This window comes from Anolis carolinensis, chromosome 3 (genome assembly GCF_035594765.1).
Source record: "Anolis carolinensis isolate JA03-04 chromosome 3, rAnoCar3.1.pri, whole genome shotgun sequence".
NCBI lineage: Eukaryota > Metazoa > Chordata > Lepidosauria > Squamata > Dactyloidae > Anolis > Anolis carolinensis.
In genome coordinates, this window is record NC_085843.1 from 104,295,576 (window position 1) to 104,311,736 (window position 16,161).

Below are 16,161 nucleotides of genomic sequence, written 5' to 3' on the forward strand. Positions count from 1 at the left end.
TGTATATAAAATGTTGTATATTTCAGCACCTATGAAATAGTAAGTTGTCTAGAATCTGTGTATCATACTGATTTGGTTTGCATTATTGTTCATCTTGATTGTCTAAAATGAAATTACCTGAACAAACTGGCAAAGTTCTTAATCTTGATATGTACATACTTATGTGAATGTTTATTTTTCTGAAAAAGGGGAATATATATGAGTTGTTGGCAGACATCATGAGAATTTGCCAATTTCAAAATAACATCTCAGTAGAATTAATGAAAAATTAGTTGGGCATTATGAGCCATAGGATAATAAAATATTGGGCTACATCTAATTTGTTGTTTGTATGTGTCATCAGGTAAATTTCTAACTTCTGGAGACCCTCTCCTGGGGTTTTCTTGGCAAGTTTTGCTCAGAGGAGGTTGCCACTGTCTTCTTCTTGAGCCGAGAGAGCATAGCTTTCCCATAGTCATTAAGGTTGTGCGTTTGGTGTGAATGTTCTTTGGATTCAGATCTAATTCGAAAGTTTAGCACTTTTGAAGCGAATTCCGACCCACCCTGCTTGCTGCCCCCCCCCCCAAAATAAAGAATTTGAATCAAAAGGACCTTGATCCTTAAGCCTCAGATGTCTTCAGATGTAGCTATGACCAAGCCCTGCTGAGAGGTGAAGCCAAACCTGTTGGCATGCCTCTCAGCCAATCAGGACTGATGGAGGAGGGAGGGGGAGGCAGAGATTACTCTTGTAGTCTTTAAAAATGTTTTTAAAAACTTTGAAAATTCCCAAAAAATCCATGGATGAGTGAAATGTTATGAAACTTGATAGACAAAGAGTAATAAATGTGTTCTGCCATTGCCACAGGTTTCACTCCAATAGCTTTAAAAATGAGGAAGAAAAGGGCCCCTGAATTTTCCCCATTTATAGTAATTTAATGGGAAGCAAGGGGAAGCCACATGCCTGCACTAAACTAATTTCCCGGAATGCATTGGGCTGGATCAGCTAGCCATGGTGTTGAGAGACAGCCTAATTATTATAATATATACTGTACAATCATGGAATCTGCAAAGATGACAATAAGCAATAGTATAAATCTGTGCTAAGTTGTGTGGTTGTGTGTTAGTAGGGAAGCCAAACCTGTTGGCATGCCTCTCAGTCAATCAGGGCTGGTGGAGGAGGGAAGGGGAGGCAGAGATCGCTCTTGTAGTCTTTTTAAAAGATAGAATCATAGAATAGTAGAGTTGGAAGAGACCTCATGGGCCATCCAGTCCAACCCCCCGCTAAGAAGCAGGAAATCGCATTCAAAGCACCCCCAACAGATGGCCATCCAGCCTCTGCTTAAAAGCCTCCAAAGAAGGAACCTCCACCACAGCCCGGGGGAGAGAGTTCCACTGTCAAACAGCTCTCACAGTGAGGAAGTTCTTCCTGATGTTCAGGTGGAATCTCCTTTCCTGTAGTTTGAAGCCATTGTTTCGTGTCCTAGTCTGCAGGGCAGCAGAAAACAAGCTTGCTCCCTCCACCCTATGACTTCCCTTCACGTATTTGTACATGGCTATCATGTCTCCTCTCAGCCTTCTCTTCTGCAGGCTAGATGTTGTTTTAAAAATCTTTGAAAATTCCCAAAAAATCTGTGGATGATTGAAACGTTATGAAACTTTTTTTTTTTTGATTGCCCATGCCTAATAGTCACCCAGTGGATTTCCAGAAATTCGAGTCCTAGTCTTCTGGCATCACTAGAACCACTACCATACTAGCTGTTAGGATTAACATATCAAGAATAATTAACACAAAAGCAGAAGTAGATAAGCATCATTTCCTAACCGCACTATGAAATGGTACTAATCCTTTACAGCTGAAATCCCATCAGGCATGCTATCAAAACTCCAGCTTGACTATTATAAAATTTAATTTTCAAAAGAAAAGAAAAGAAAATACCAACCGCAGATGACTGGGTCCTCAAAGTATGGGACATAATACAGATGGACTGTTTGAGTCAAAAATTGAGTGACGGAAAGAAGAAAACTGATTGGTCAGGTTTTAGAGACTTTATTAAGAAGAATAGATATACATTTTAATAGATACGTCTGGTTTATAAGAATGTGTCAGAAATAGGTAGCTTGGATTGATAGAAGAACTGTAAATGACGAGTTTTGAACCCTGGAGAGAGGGATGGGAAGTCGAACCACCTTTTTGCTTTTTCTTTTCTTTTTCACCCTCCCCATCCCCCACTTTTTCTTTCTCCTTTCTCCTATGTTTCATTCTTTTCTTTTGCAGCACATTATGTTCCCCCACTTTCACTGTATTTAATGTTGAAAACTCAATAAAATAATTAGAAAAAATCTCTAGCTTCTCCCTTTCCCCATAGTTTCATTGGAATGCTACCATTTGTCTTTCTTTGTAAGCTTTAAAGATATTTTTTAAATCAGTAGTATTATTGGGAGAAAATGCAAGCAATTATTATATTAGTAGTAGAACATAACAGAAATATCACTGAATATAAATTCTTATACAGTAGTAAGCATAAAGCAAATAAAATACATTTTAAGAATTGCAACTGAGTTACTGGAACTGGTTTTTGTCACTATGGTTAAAACCAGGGGGTCTTACCCTATACCATTTTTGTGTCCCATGAATGGAAAGCATATACAGCTGGTTGAAAAATTGAATCGAAATTTGAGAAGATCCGATTGTATTTTTTGTATGGCATCGGATTGTGCCTTTATGTTCGCCGCTCTGAGTCCCCTTTGGGGTGAGAAAGGTGGGATGTAAATATGGCAATTGAATAAATAAGTAAGATTGATAGTTCTAATCTTGAGCAGGAAAAAAGCAATGCATATGCACACAGCTTTCTTTTGAGATCCTTGATGGGAGGACATTTTCATGGTTGTATTTGCCTGGGGTTTTTAGGAAATAAATTCAAGAGCCTGAGTGTCACAGACAGAACGCCACCAAATAAGATTCGTCCACGGGTCTAATCCTGAAACCCCCCAGTTGCCTTCCATACTATTATTGCCGGTGGCACCCAAATCCTCCCTCACACGAGTCCATTCCATGTCATCCTCCTCTGAGCTAACCATCTCTTCCTCCATTCCCTCGGTAAAGCCCTCAAAGGAGTCTTCGTCTGTTGGTTCTGCAAATAAGTCCCGCAGCCGTTTCCTTTCTCGCTCCTCAAGAGAGTCTGACTGATGTTACGACCACGTCTCCCAATATTGGAGCCATAAGGCTCAACCATAACACTATCCCCTCTCACAAAGGCCTCCTCCTCCAAAGGTGGAGATACAGCAGTGATGTCTTCAGCTACAGTGTTACGGCGCCCAGAAGTATCTAACTTCAACAAAGAACGGTGAAAGACAGGGTGGATCTTAAAAGAAGAAGGCAAACGCAACCTAAATGCCACAGAAGAAATCTTTTTAGTAATAGGAAAAGGTCCCAAATACCGTGGCGCAAACTTTCCTCCAGCCTGTTTAATATATTTGGATGATAACCAAACCAGATCCCCTTCCTCCAACTCCTCCCCGGCTTGTCTATGGCGGTCGGCTTGAGTCTTCTGCGCTGCCTTAGCTTCTAACAACAGCCGGCGAGCAACATCATGTAAAGCAGCCATTTCAGAGGAACGGTACACCGGGTCAGAGGAAACCACATTGGTTGACGGCGCCACCCCTCCCCGCGGATGAAAGCCATAAGTTAATTCAAATGGGGTGTGTTGACTCGACGTATGTACAGCGTTATTATAGGCAAATTCAGCCACCGACAGCCATTTTACCCAAGCACTTGGCTGTTCTAGACAGAAACAACGTAAATACTGTTCCAAGAACCCATTAACTCTTTCAGATTGACCATCCGTTTGTGGATGAAAAGCAGAGGAGACATTCAATTTGGTTCCCAAACACTCATGGAACTGCCTCCAAAAACGAGACACAAATTGAGGAGCTCTATCAGAAACAATAACCTCAGGAGCCCCATGCAAACGAAAAATATGTTTAGTAAATAGTAAAGCCAATGTAGGAGCTGCTGGAATTGTTGAACATGGTATAAAATGAGCCATTTTGGAAAATAGATCCACCACCACCCAAATACATGTATAACCCCCAGACCTAGGCAAATCAGAAATGAAATCCATGGAAATAATCTGCCATGGTCTCTCAGGAACAGGCAAGGAAGATAATAAACCCCTAGGGCACCCGACAGGCGTCTTACTTTGTTGACAAACGGCGCAGCTATCACAAAAGCGGAGAATGTCCTGTCGCATTTTTGGCCACCAATAGTTTCTGGTAATGAGTTGTACGGTCTTAAACCTGCCAAAATGCCCAGCCATTGGTTCATCATGGTGTGCCCTAATAACTTCCAACCTGAGTGCACCCGCCGGTACATAAACCTGTCCATTGCGTACCAATACCCCCTCCTGGTCTTGTAAATGAGGCAGCACAGTTCGATTCCCTACTGACAGTAGTATGAGTTGCTCTTGAGTCCAGTTATCCTCCTTCTGAGCCTCTAAGATTTGAGCATGTAACCCAGCCTCGTTTTCCACCACACACAAAGAGGCAGTAGGCAAAATTGTCTGACACACTGTCTGCTCACAAGTTTTAAACTCAGGCTTACGAGATAGCGCATCTGCCCGTAAGTTTTCCTTCCCCTCTACAAACTGAACTTTAAAATTGAACCTAGAGAAAAACAAAGCCCATCGAATCTGACGTTGATTCAATTTTTTGGCATTTGGTAAATGCTCCAAATTCTTATGGTCAGATCTGACCACAATTTGATGTCGTGCGCCCTCTAACCAGTGCCGCCACACCTCAAAAGCCACCTTGATAGCCAACAGTTCCTTTTCCCAGATGGTATAATTTTGTTCAAAAGGTGTTAGTTGTCGGGAGTAAAATCCACAGGGACGCAAAGTCCCTGATGAATCCCTTTGAGATAGTACAGCCCCCAACGCATAACTAGAAGCGTCTGCTTCTACTATGAACGGTCTATTAATGTCTGGATGGATTAGTATATTGTCAGCCTGGAAACTAGACTTTAACTGTAGAAATGCATTGTGAGCCTCCCGTCCCCACACAAACGGTTGTTTCTTACGCAAAAGTTGCATTAAAGGTACAGTGAGTTTGGCAAAGTTTGGGATAAACTCTCGGTAATAATTAGCAAATCCCAAGAACCGCTGTACATCTTTCTTAGACTTGAGTTCTTGCCATGAGTTGACTGCGTCAACTTTGTGCGGATCCATTTTTACATGTCCCAGGAACTCAACTTCAGACACGTGAAAAACACATTTGGAAGCCTTAGCAAAAAGCCCATTACCCCGTAGACGGTGTAGTACCTGCTTAACATGCTGCTGGTGTTCCCTTTCGTCCTTAGAAAAAATTAATATATCGTCCAAATAAACCACTACAAATTGATCAATTAAATCTCTAAACACATCATTTATGAATCTTTGGAAGACCGCAGGCGCATTGCAAAGTCCGAAAGGCATTACACGGAACTCGTGGCATCCGAAACACGTGTTAAATGCCGTCTTCCATTCGTCACCTTCCCGTATTCTAATCAAATTATACGCCCCCCGCAGGTGAAGCTTGGTAAAGACCTTAGCCCCTTGCACTCTCGACAGTAATTCCGAAATCAAAGGTAGCGGGTATCTATCACGAATGGTGTGTTTGTTAAGAACCCGGTAGTCACATACTAACCTAAGCTCTCCTGTCTTTTTAGCTACAAAAAACACAGGTGCAGCAGTTGGAGAGCTAGATGGGCGAATAAACCCTTTGGCTAGGTTCTCGTCAAGAAATTCCCTCAAGGCTTGTCTTTCTGGTACCGTTAAAGCGTACAATCTTCCTGCTGGCAACTTAGCGCCTTCTACCAGTCTAATGGCACAATCGTATGGTCTATGAGGCGGCAACTTATCCGCTTCCTTCTTACAAAACACGTCTTGAAATTCTCTATATTCAGCAGGCACTCCCTCCATGTCAAACTGAGAAGGATTTAGAGCGAAACATTCCTGCCTCTTAAAAGCTATAGTACGCTTCACCCAATCCACTTGAGGATTTACTAAAGTTAACCAGTCCATTCCCAGGATTACATTGTATCTTGGTAGCCGTGTAATGTCCCATACAAACTTTCCCGTTACTCCTTGTACCTCCCACGTTATTTCTGAGGTCTCACGATTAACCACCCCAGACTCCAGTAGTTTCCCGTCCGCTCCTTCCACCCATATGTCGCATGCTTTATGTACTGTAGGAAGCCCAGGCTTCCTTGCAAACCCAACATCCACATATGAGACCGTAGCCCCTGAGTCCAGCAGTGCCAGAGTAGAAGCAAGTTCTTTTCCCCCAACAGATAAAGAAATGGGTACAAAGACATGTTTCTTCCCCTCAAGTGACTGCTTTAGAAGCCCTAATGCGTTGGACTCACGTCGCACTAGGGCTGGCCTTTTCCCGAAAGCTGAGAAGGCTTAACATTACAATTTCTAGCAAAATGCCCAGCATTCCCGCAATACAAACACAATCCCAATTGTCTCCTACGGTCTTTTTCTGCTGTAGACAGTTTTCTAAACACCCCGAGTTGCATGGGTTCTTCCCCTTTTGTCACAGGTGCCCTAGGCGCAGATACAGATGGCGCATACACTGCCCTAGACTGTTTGCGAGATTCGAACCGGGCGTCCAAACGCAACACTTTAGCTACTAAAGCGTCCCAGTTTTCTGCCGGTTCTAAACGTGCCAATTCATCCTGGAGATAGTCATTCAAGCCAGCAATAAACAAAAGCATAAACGCGTTCTCCCCCCAGTCCAGTTGATGACGATAGGAGTTAAATTTGTTTAAATAGTCCAAAGCAGATCCCTTTCCCTGTTTTAACCGATAAAGAGCCCAGCTAGCATTCTCCATACGGAGGGGATCCCCAAAAGTGTCAGATAATAATTTTTTGAAATCATTTAAATTGTCCTTGACTGGGTCATTTCCCAATATCAAATTAGTGGCCCATTGTCCCGCAGGACCGGTCAGTAAACTCAAAATAAATGCCACCTTACTGGTGTCCGTAGGAAAAGCCTGAGCACTAATTTGGGAAAAATAAAGTTCAATTTGCGCCAAAAAAGTAGGCAGCTTGTTTCGAGACCCATCAAAACGTTCGGTAGTCATTACATGTCCTTTAGCTGGCTGTGCTGCTTGTGCAGCGTAAAATGCAGCCTGCAGCTGGTCAAAACGAGCCTTAAGCTCCTCCATCGTCTTCTTGACGTAATTACCTAACTAAAAAAAACTTTTTTCTGGCGTTGGGCAATCTGTCACAGACAGAACGCCACCAGATAAGATTCAACACAGTTTATTAAAGTTACAGAACCAAAAACGCCCGTAAAAGACAAAGGGCTAGGCAAACACTGGCCTTCAAGGTGAAAAGATACTAAAAAACGTTCAAAAGATAAACCGGATTAAACCGGAGTTTAATCCGGGTTAAACCAAAAATGCTTACTTCAGCCTGGCACTATAAACAAACAAAAACTGGTAAACAAGGTTCAAAGAAACACAAGTAACTGGCAGCAGATACTTCTCTGCTGCCAAAAGCTGTGATTGAGTAGCTAAGAAGTTACTCCTCCGAGCAGCAAGCGAACTCCGGGTTCAAACACATCAATCAGGGCAGCAGCGGTCAGCGAGGTCCCAATCCGGTCCGAAGGTCGAAAGCCAGGTACAGATGCCTTTAATTCACCAGTTCCAACGATAGCCACAGGAAGGATAGTCCGAAGTCGTAGTCAGTCAGTCAGTCAGTTAGTCCAGAGTAGGCAATTAGTGTCCGTCAAAAAGACGACGGAGGTCCAAGCTATTAAGATTAAACACAGGTTGCACAACAAAAGCCCACACAGTTCCTCCCGCCATCCATGCCCAGTGTCCTTGGCAACTTACGTATTCAGCAAACGAATCACACCCGTCTTCAGGAAGTTCCCAACAAGAGCCCAAGCGTTCGTCCAGATTACCTTGCCCAACGCAATTAGCCCTGGATTCCAAACCCCATTTTATGCCAGTTTACAACTCCTCATCGCTGTCAGCTGTTACCCTAATTCCAGGTGCCTCATCATCATCCTCCTCATCAGAGCTAAAACACCTTTGACTACGCCCCACAGCATCCCCAGCTGTGGATCCCATTCCATCCCTCCAGCTCGTCCACGGGTCTAATCCTGAAACCCCCCAGTCGCCTTCCATACTATTATTGCCGGTGGCACCCAAATCCTTCCTCACACGAGTCCATTCCATGTCATCCTCCTCTGAGCTAACCATCTCTTCCTCCATTCCCTCGGTAAAGCCCTCAAAGGAGTCTTCGTCTGTTGGTTCTGCAAATAAGTCCCGCAGCCGTTTCCTTTCTCGCTCCTCAAGAGAGTCTGACTCTCGAGGAGTCTTACGACCACGTCTCCCAGTATCGGAGCCATAAGGCTCAACCATAACACTGAGTCCTTAGGCAAAAATATTATGTGCATGAATGTGGCCTGAGGAGAACTCACTTGTTCTTAAACCCTCTTCATTATAGGTTATAGAGCTGTAATGTAAATACAGTCAGAAGTAAAAGTAGTGGAGCTCTTGGCAATTTTTTGAACACTCTGGTATCTTTTGAAGAATTTTTAAAGTCTTGTTCAAAGGCTGGAAAATGAATTACTGTATAGTTTAAATAGAATATGTAATGACATCTCATGAGTAACAAATTTCCTTGTTCATTTGTCATTTTGGGTTGCAAGATAAAAATCATCACCCAATTAAGGCAATGCTTTGCTTCCACATATATAGTTATAATTGTGCAAGGCAGACTTCAATTTATAATTGTATATTGTAGTCCCAAAAGGTATGCGGAAGGGAAAGGTGAAGGGAAGTCATAGGGAGGAGGGAGCAAGCTTATTTTCTGCTGCCCTGCAGACTAGGACACGGAACAATGGCTTCAAACTACAGGAAAGGAGATTCCACCTGAACATCAGGAAGAACTTCCTCACTGTGAGAGCTGTTCTGCAGTGGAACTCTCTCCCCCGGACTGTGGTGGAGGCTCCTTCTTTGGAGGCTTTTAAGCAAAGGCTGGATGGCCATCTGTCGGGGGTGCTTTGAATGCGATTCCTGCTTCTTAGCGGGGGGTTGGACTAGATGACCCATGAGGTCTCTTCCAACTCTACTATTCTATGATTCTATGCATCAAGATAATAGCCCTCCTCCCTCTTCCAAGAGTTCTCATGGGCATCACTGCATTGTATGATGTTGCCTTGCTGCTACCAAATATTGGGATTGGGTTAAAAAGGAAATTATGTTGGATTTTAAAAAGGCAGAAAAACTTCTCAAATCTTGGGAGGGACTATTTTTGCCTAGCTAGGAAAGATTTGGAAAATACCTTGACATGATACTGTCAGATTTCAATCTCTATTTGTGAGTGCAAAACTATTACTCCTGCTTTTGTGTATCATGGTGTGTTTGCTGTAAAACTATAACATTCGGAAAACTCTTTTATTCAGAAACAAAATGCATGGGGAAAGGGATTATTCCTTTAAACCAGAGTTGTCTGATTTAATCTTTAGGTCTTCTCTGCCAAACTACAAAGTTTTTAGATGACATTTTCTGGGATTTGGGATCTGAACTTGGGATAGTTGCCCAATAAATTGAAATATTCTTCTGATAGATGGCCACTAATGTGGGTTTGTTTTATTTCCTCAGATACTGAACGTCTTTACACAGTTGTGTACCAAGAAATCTGTAAACGGTATGGAAAATCCTATACCTGGGATGTGAAATCCTTAGCAATGGGCAAAAAAGCATTAGAGGGAGCAAAGATCATTCGAGATGCCCTGGATCTTCCATTAACCAAAGAAGAGCTACTGCATGAATGTCAAATTAAACAGGAGAAACTGTTTCCCACAGCAGCACTCATGCCAGGTTGTATTTCCTTTATTCAGATTCCTTCATGTCAAATTAACTCTTAGTAGTGTTAAGTAGCTCCAATCATATAATAACTTATTTTCCTTGGACTTTGTTTCTTTCCCGTTGCTTTGAAGAAATTGTCATTAAAATATCACTTAATATTTTCCAACAACAGAAAAATAAACGTGATGCACTTGGTTTCAATTTGGTTTGTCACCTTTTGCACAAGGAAAAGATGACATGTAATGTTTCACATTTTGACAGCTGTAACTGTGTACATGGCTAGTTATAACATATTAGAAGCTGTACTAAGACATTTCCACTGACCCCAAAATCTCTGTCACTGCCGTTGAGTGCCTTGTCCTGTCTGATTCTTCTGGTCATATATGTCCGAATATAAAGTTCCTTTTCTTTTCAGAAAATCTTCAGAAAATCACAGTCATTTGTATGTTTGTTTGTCTCTATACAGTTTATCAGTCTTCTAGGTATATACACAAGATCCTCCTGGCAATATTTTTGAACTGTGTAGTGGGAGGGATGCCAGTCTTCAGTTTATTGACCTCTGTTCAAATTCTTTTCATTGTTATCCTGCTGCACATATAAACAAAACCAGCTTCTTACACCAAAGTTTTCTTTTTTATTTATCGTTTTTTTAGTTTTGTGTACATCGTACGCAATTGATTGTCAGTCTCAATCATCCACATCTCCCAAATATTGCCCTCCTCCATAACTCCTGAATTGGTTCCTTATATAAAATTCTAACTATGCTTAGTTCTAAAACACGCAATTATTTTAATGGTCTTTACATAGAAAACAATGGCATCACTAGGAGTCTACAGAAGATAAAAACTAGACAAGGTGACATTACTGGAGGAGCATGATACCACAGTGACTGTCTATAAAATTTCAGCTCAGCCATGGAAATCCTCTTAAGTGACCTTGGTGAAGTGTGTTAAAGCACTGGGTTCCTGAACTTGCAGACCGAAAGGTCCCAGGTTCAAATCCCGGGAGTGGAGTGAACGCCCGCTGTTGCTCCAGCTTCTGCCAACCTAGCAGTTTGAAAACATGCCAACGTGAGTAGATCAATAGGTACCGCTCTGGCGGGAAGGTAACAGCGCTCCATGCAGTCATGCTGGCCACATGACCTTGGAGGTGTCTACAGACAACGCTGGCTCTTCGGCTTAAAAATGGAGATGAGCACCAACCCCCAGAGTCAGACATGACTGGACTTAACGTCAGGGAAAACCTTTACCTTTACCTAATGGCAAACAAGTTTGAATAAATCTTATGAAAAAAGCCCTAGCCATAGGATAGCTGTACATTAGGGTCAACATGAAGGCACATTACAACAACAAATCATTTCACTTGGAGATATGAGAAATAAATGGAGGGAAGAATAATCACATAACATGTGATATCATTGATGTCAATATACATATTCTTAACATCTGTGATGTCCATGTAGCAGTATCAGTTACAGCATAACAAGTAATCAAAAATATGGTTGACTTTTCCTTCCTAATTTATCACTACTCCTGCACATATGACAGAATGAGGGCTATTGCTACTATTTGCTACTCATTGCTGCAGGCATTCATCCTCAAACTTGTGCCAAGATGCATCAATTATGCCAATAAACAATGTTTTTTTTAAAAAAAAAAATCATGTCTTGATGCAAACGAAACTGTTCTCTATATAACCTTCTGTATAGTGAAATCTAAATATAATATAAAGTGAGGATTACTCTGAAATGTAAATGCAAATCTAACATGTTACATTCAGCACAAATGCCTTGACAATTTTATTAATCAATTGTACTGTAGTTCAGGTCTGTTTTATAAAGAGAAGGAAGAAATGGAAGAAAAATTTGATGCTGGAGGTCAACTACCATATTTACTCGATTCAGTGGTGCATTAGAATCGCTCCTAAACCCGTCCTCTGCCCCCTTCCAGCATCCCTTTGAATCTGGACTCCTTTCCTCCCTCTTGCCAAATGCCCAGACTTTGTGTGCCAATGCTACACCAAGCTGAAGTTCCTCCTCTTCGTCAGGGCATGCAGAGGCATGCAAGTCCCAGGTGCCTTTGCTAGCCACTTACTGCTCCTGCCAGGAGGTCAGCAGCATTGAGGTGTTGCATTCCACATCGCTCTACCTGCCCTAACCCTCCCTTCTGTTAGATGCCTGCACATGAAGGCCAGGGTGCAGGGCTTCCAGCTGGCTCAGGAGCCAAGGAGGAAGATGCGAAGGTGGCTGTGCCAGTGGAGGAGTGGCCTCCTTTGTTCATGCGGCATCTTCCTTCTCAGCTTGCCAAAGCTATCGCCTCGCCAGAGCTGGCTACCTCGCCAGCCACTCACCCCAAAGCAGAGAAGGAAAAAGAGAAGGCAGCCTCCTTTGCACTCGTTCACCAGGGCCTAATCCTCAGCTGAGCTCTGCCTCCGCAGAACTCCTTTCCTTCTTTTTCTCTCCTCTCCACCCTTACTTCTCCCTGCCTGTTCTTTCTCCCCTTTCCTTCTTGCACCTTCTTTCTATTCTCTTTCCCTCTCTCTGCCTATTCTTTCAAGGCTAATGGGATTTTGGCCTGCATTAATAGGAATATAGTGTCTAGATCGAGGGAAGTTATGCTATCCCTCTATTCTGCTTTGGTCAGATTACATCTGGAATACTGTCCAATTCTGGGCACCGTAATTTAACAGAGATGTTGACAAGCTGGAATGTGTCCAGAGGAGGGTGACTAAAATGATCAAGGGTCTAGAGAACAAGCCCTATGCGAAGTATATTAAAGAACTGGGCATGTTTAGTGTACAGAAGAGAAGACTGAGAGGAGACATGATAGCCATGTATAAATATATGAAGGGAAGTCATAGGGAGGAGGGAGCAAGATTGTTTTCTGCTGCCCTGGAGACTAGGACACGGAACAATGGCTTCAAACTACAGGAAATGAGATTCCACCTGAACATTAGAAAGAACTTCTTAACTGTGAGAGCTGTTCAGCAGTGGAGTGTGGTGGAAGCTCCTCCTTTGGAGGCTTTTCAGCAGAGGTTGGATGGCCATCTGTTGGGGGTGCTTTAAATGCGATTTTCCTGCTTCTTGCCAGGGGGTTGGACTGGATGGCCCACAAGGTCTCTTCCAGCTCAATGATTCTATGACTCTAGGAGAGAATATTACTGAAACATGGCCATACAACCCACAAAACTCACAACAACCCAGTGATTATTGCCATGATAACATATCTATCTATCTATTTATTTTTTTAGGAGTGTTTCTTGAACTACAAAATATTTGCAAACATTTCCAAATATTTCCTTCCTGATGATCTAGTTTATATAAAAGATTTTTGTGTCTTTCTTAATGCATTTTTCTACATTTCAGGACAAAAGAAAATTGGGATAAGAATTGGACAAAGGCTACTTAATGCAAACACACACACACATACTTTAAGAATCACAATTTTTAAACAAAAACTTTTGGCAGTGTTGTTATGAACTGCTTGTGGTAATATGAAAATAACCAAATAAACTCAATGTATATATAACAATAACATATATCCAAAAAACAGGACTGTTCCAATTGCATAGAAGTAGAAACCAGCGGTTCTTCTCTTGAAGTATAAGGCCAAGTTTTTCATGTAAGTAAATGTCCTGTTCTTTATTACATATGAGTAGACTCCAGTTCTCATATAACTTGACTCAAACCTGCAACTGGTTTCGACTCACAGGAGTCTTCGTCAGGCGGTTGGGTCTACAAATAATACATATCATAAATATATACATGCAATTAAATTATTTGTACAGAAAGTTTACAAAAAAGTTTACAAAAAAGTATATTCAGGCACTTTACTTACTTCAATAATCAACAAAGGTTCAACTTTTGAGGTGAGAAATTCACCATCAGTTTTCTGAATAGGTGGATCCTAAGGGGACATAGATAGTGGCTAAAGGTAGTATTACATTATGACATGAATAATAGAACATATATAGAAGAATTTAAAAGCTGTGAACCCAAAGAAGGCTATGATACTCACAGTTTGTCTTTATTAAACCATGTACTCTGCAAGGAGTTTTATTCTGTGGCGAGTATAGGATAGAAATGGCTCAAACCATTGTTAATGTAGCTAATCCATTGGTCAGGTGATGATGATATCATTATTGGTTCAATAATTTTTTACCTAGGGGTAAAGCCTACTCTGTTAAAAAAACATTCATATGTATTGGTGTTATTTAGCCCTTTTGGATGTTCTGTTTACAGGGTAAAGATCCAGAAGGATTCCCGTTGTAAGAGTTTAGTTTGGAAATCCATGTCTCTGGGTGGAGTAACTACCTCTAAAATCCGTACTTGAAAAGATTCAGGGCTATGGTTCAGGTCCACAAAATGCTTATATAGGATAGAATCCATGGAGTGTTTTCTGATCTTACTCTTGTGTTCAATGATCCTGAGCTTGATCTCTCTGCTTGTTTGGCCAATATAAGTAAGCAAGCATGGACAAGTGATAGCATATATTACACCTTTAGTGGAGCAGGTAGCAAAATGGTTGATTTTATACTGAGTTTTAGTATGCTGATTCTGAAAGAACTTAGTTTGTAAAAACTGTGAACATATAGAGCAGCTATAACAAGCATAATTACCTATTAAAATAGGCTTAGAGATCCCCGGCTTGGGGTCCATATCTGAGTGAATCAAGATATCCCTAATGTTTTGTGTTCTCTTATGAGCAATGAGAGGGAGTCTCTCACAACCCGGTGTTATGATTGAGCCTCATGGCTCTGTTACTGACAGACGTGGGCGTAAGACTCCTCGAGAGTCAGATACTCTCGAGGAGCGAGAGAGAAAAAGACTGCGAGACATATTTGCAGCACCATCTGACGAGGAGTCTTTCGAAGGGTTTACGGAGAGAATGGAGGAGGGGCTGGTTAGCTCAGAGGAGGATGAGATGGATTGGACTCGGGTAAGGGAGGAAGTGGGTGCCACTGGCCATGATGGGACAGAAGATGAATGGGGACCTTCAGGATTAGACCCATGGTTTAGCTGGAGGGATGGGACGGGATCCACAGCTGGAGATGCTGTTGGGCGTAGTCAGAGGTGTTCCAGCTCTGACGAGGAAAGTGATGAGGAAACGCCCGGGTTAAGGAGGACAGCTGACAGTGATGAAGATTTGTAACTGGCATAAAATGGGGCTTGAGAGCAATTGCAAATTGCGTTGGGCAAGGTAATCTGGGCAAACGCTTGGGATCCGTGTGTGTGTGGGACGCTTCCCTGAAGACTTGTGTGCTTTCCTGTGCTGTGACGTAAGTTGATTGGAATCCAGGGTCAGACGGCGGGAGGGATTGTGTGGGCATTTGTTTGTGCAAACCTGTGCTTACTCTTATTAGCTTGACCTTCCGTCGTCTTCTTGACGGACGCCATCTCCTGCTTTGAGAACTCGGACTGAACTGACCACGGCTTGTCTTCCCCCCCTTCTTGGACTTGGAAAAACTACAAACGTCTGCTTCTGGCTTTGATCTACGGAACGGAACTGGTCTACTCAACTGCTACAATCCTTGGCTGATTTACTCGTGTTGGAGATCCTGTCTGCTGTGTGTGTGGGGGAGCGACGCAAGTTACTCTAAGCACAGTGTTGGCAGCAGAGAGGAATCTGCTGCCAATTAGTTGCATTCTTTGTATCTTTTGTTCCTTGGCTTTCGTTTCGTTTATACCCAGGCTGACGCAAGCAGTTTGTTTTTACCCGGATTAAACTCCGGTTTAATCCGGTTAATCTTTTGAACATTTACTTTTGCCCCTTTTTGCTCCTAAAGGCAAAAACTGCCTGGCCCTTGTGTTTTACGGGCATTTTTGAGTTCTGTAATCTAATAAACTCTGTTACTTTGAATCTTGTGGCGTTCTGTCCTTGACAGATTGCCCAACGCCCATAAAAAGTTTATTGCAGCAATAAACCCGTCAGGAAGACGATGGATGAGTTAAGGGCCAAAGTAGATCAATTGCAAACGGCTTTTACCGTTAGCCAAACAGCTCAGGCTGTGAAAGGACATGTTTTGACTCCTGAACGCTTTGACGGAACCAGGTGCAAGTTGCCAACCTTTTTGGCACAAGTGGAGCTTTATTTTTCTCAGCTCAGTGCTCATGCTTTTCCTACAGACACTAGCAAGGTGGCCTTTATTTTGAGTTTGTTGACCGGTCCCGCAGGACAATGGGCCACTAATTTAATTTTGGGAAATGACCCAGTCAAGGACAATTTGAATAATTTCAAAAAGTTGTTAACTGATACTTTTGGGGATCCTCTCCGCACGGAGAACGCTGGGTGGGCTCTGTATCGGTTGAAACAGGGAAA

The 16,161-nt window shown here is 42.4% G+C and overlaps 1 protein-coding gene across 3 annotated transcripts in view; it reads left to right on the top strand.

Annotated features, from left to right (window-relative positions):
- Positions 1 to 16,161, top strand: part of pudp (pseudouridine 5'-phosphatase) — a 193,370-nt gene that overhangs the window by 25,155 nt on the left and 152,054 nt on the right. For all 3 annotated transcript variants that reach the window (XM_008107174.3, XM_062975303.1, XM_003218828.4), the window contains exon 2: positions 9,638 to 9,856. In XM_008107174.3, coding sequence (XP_008105381.2) covers positions 9,638 to 9,856 — 219 coding nt within the window. The remainder of the gene's footprint in view (positions 1 to 9,637; positions 9,857 to 16,161) is intronic.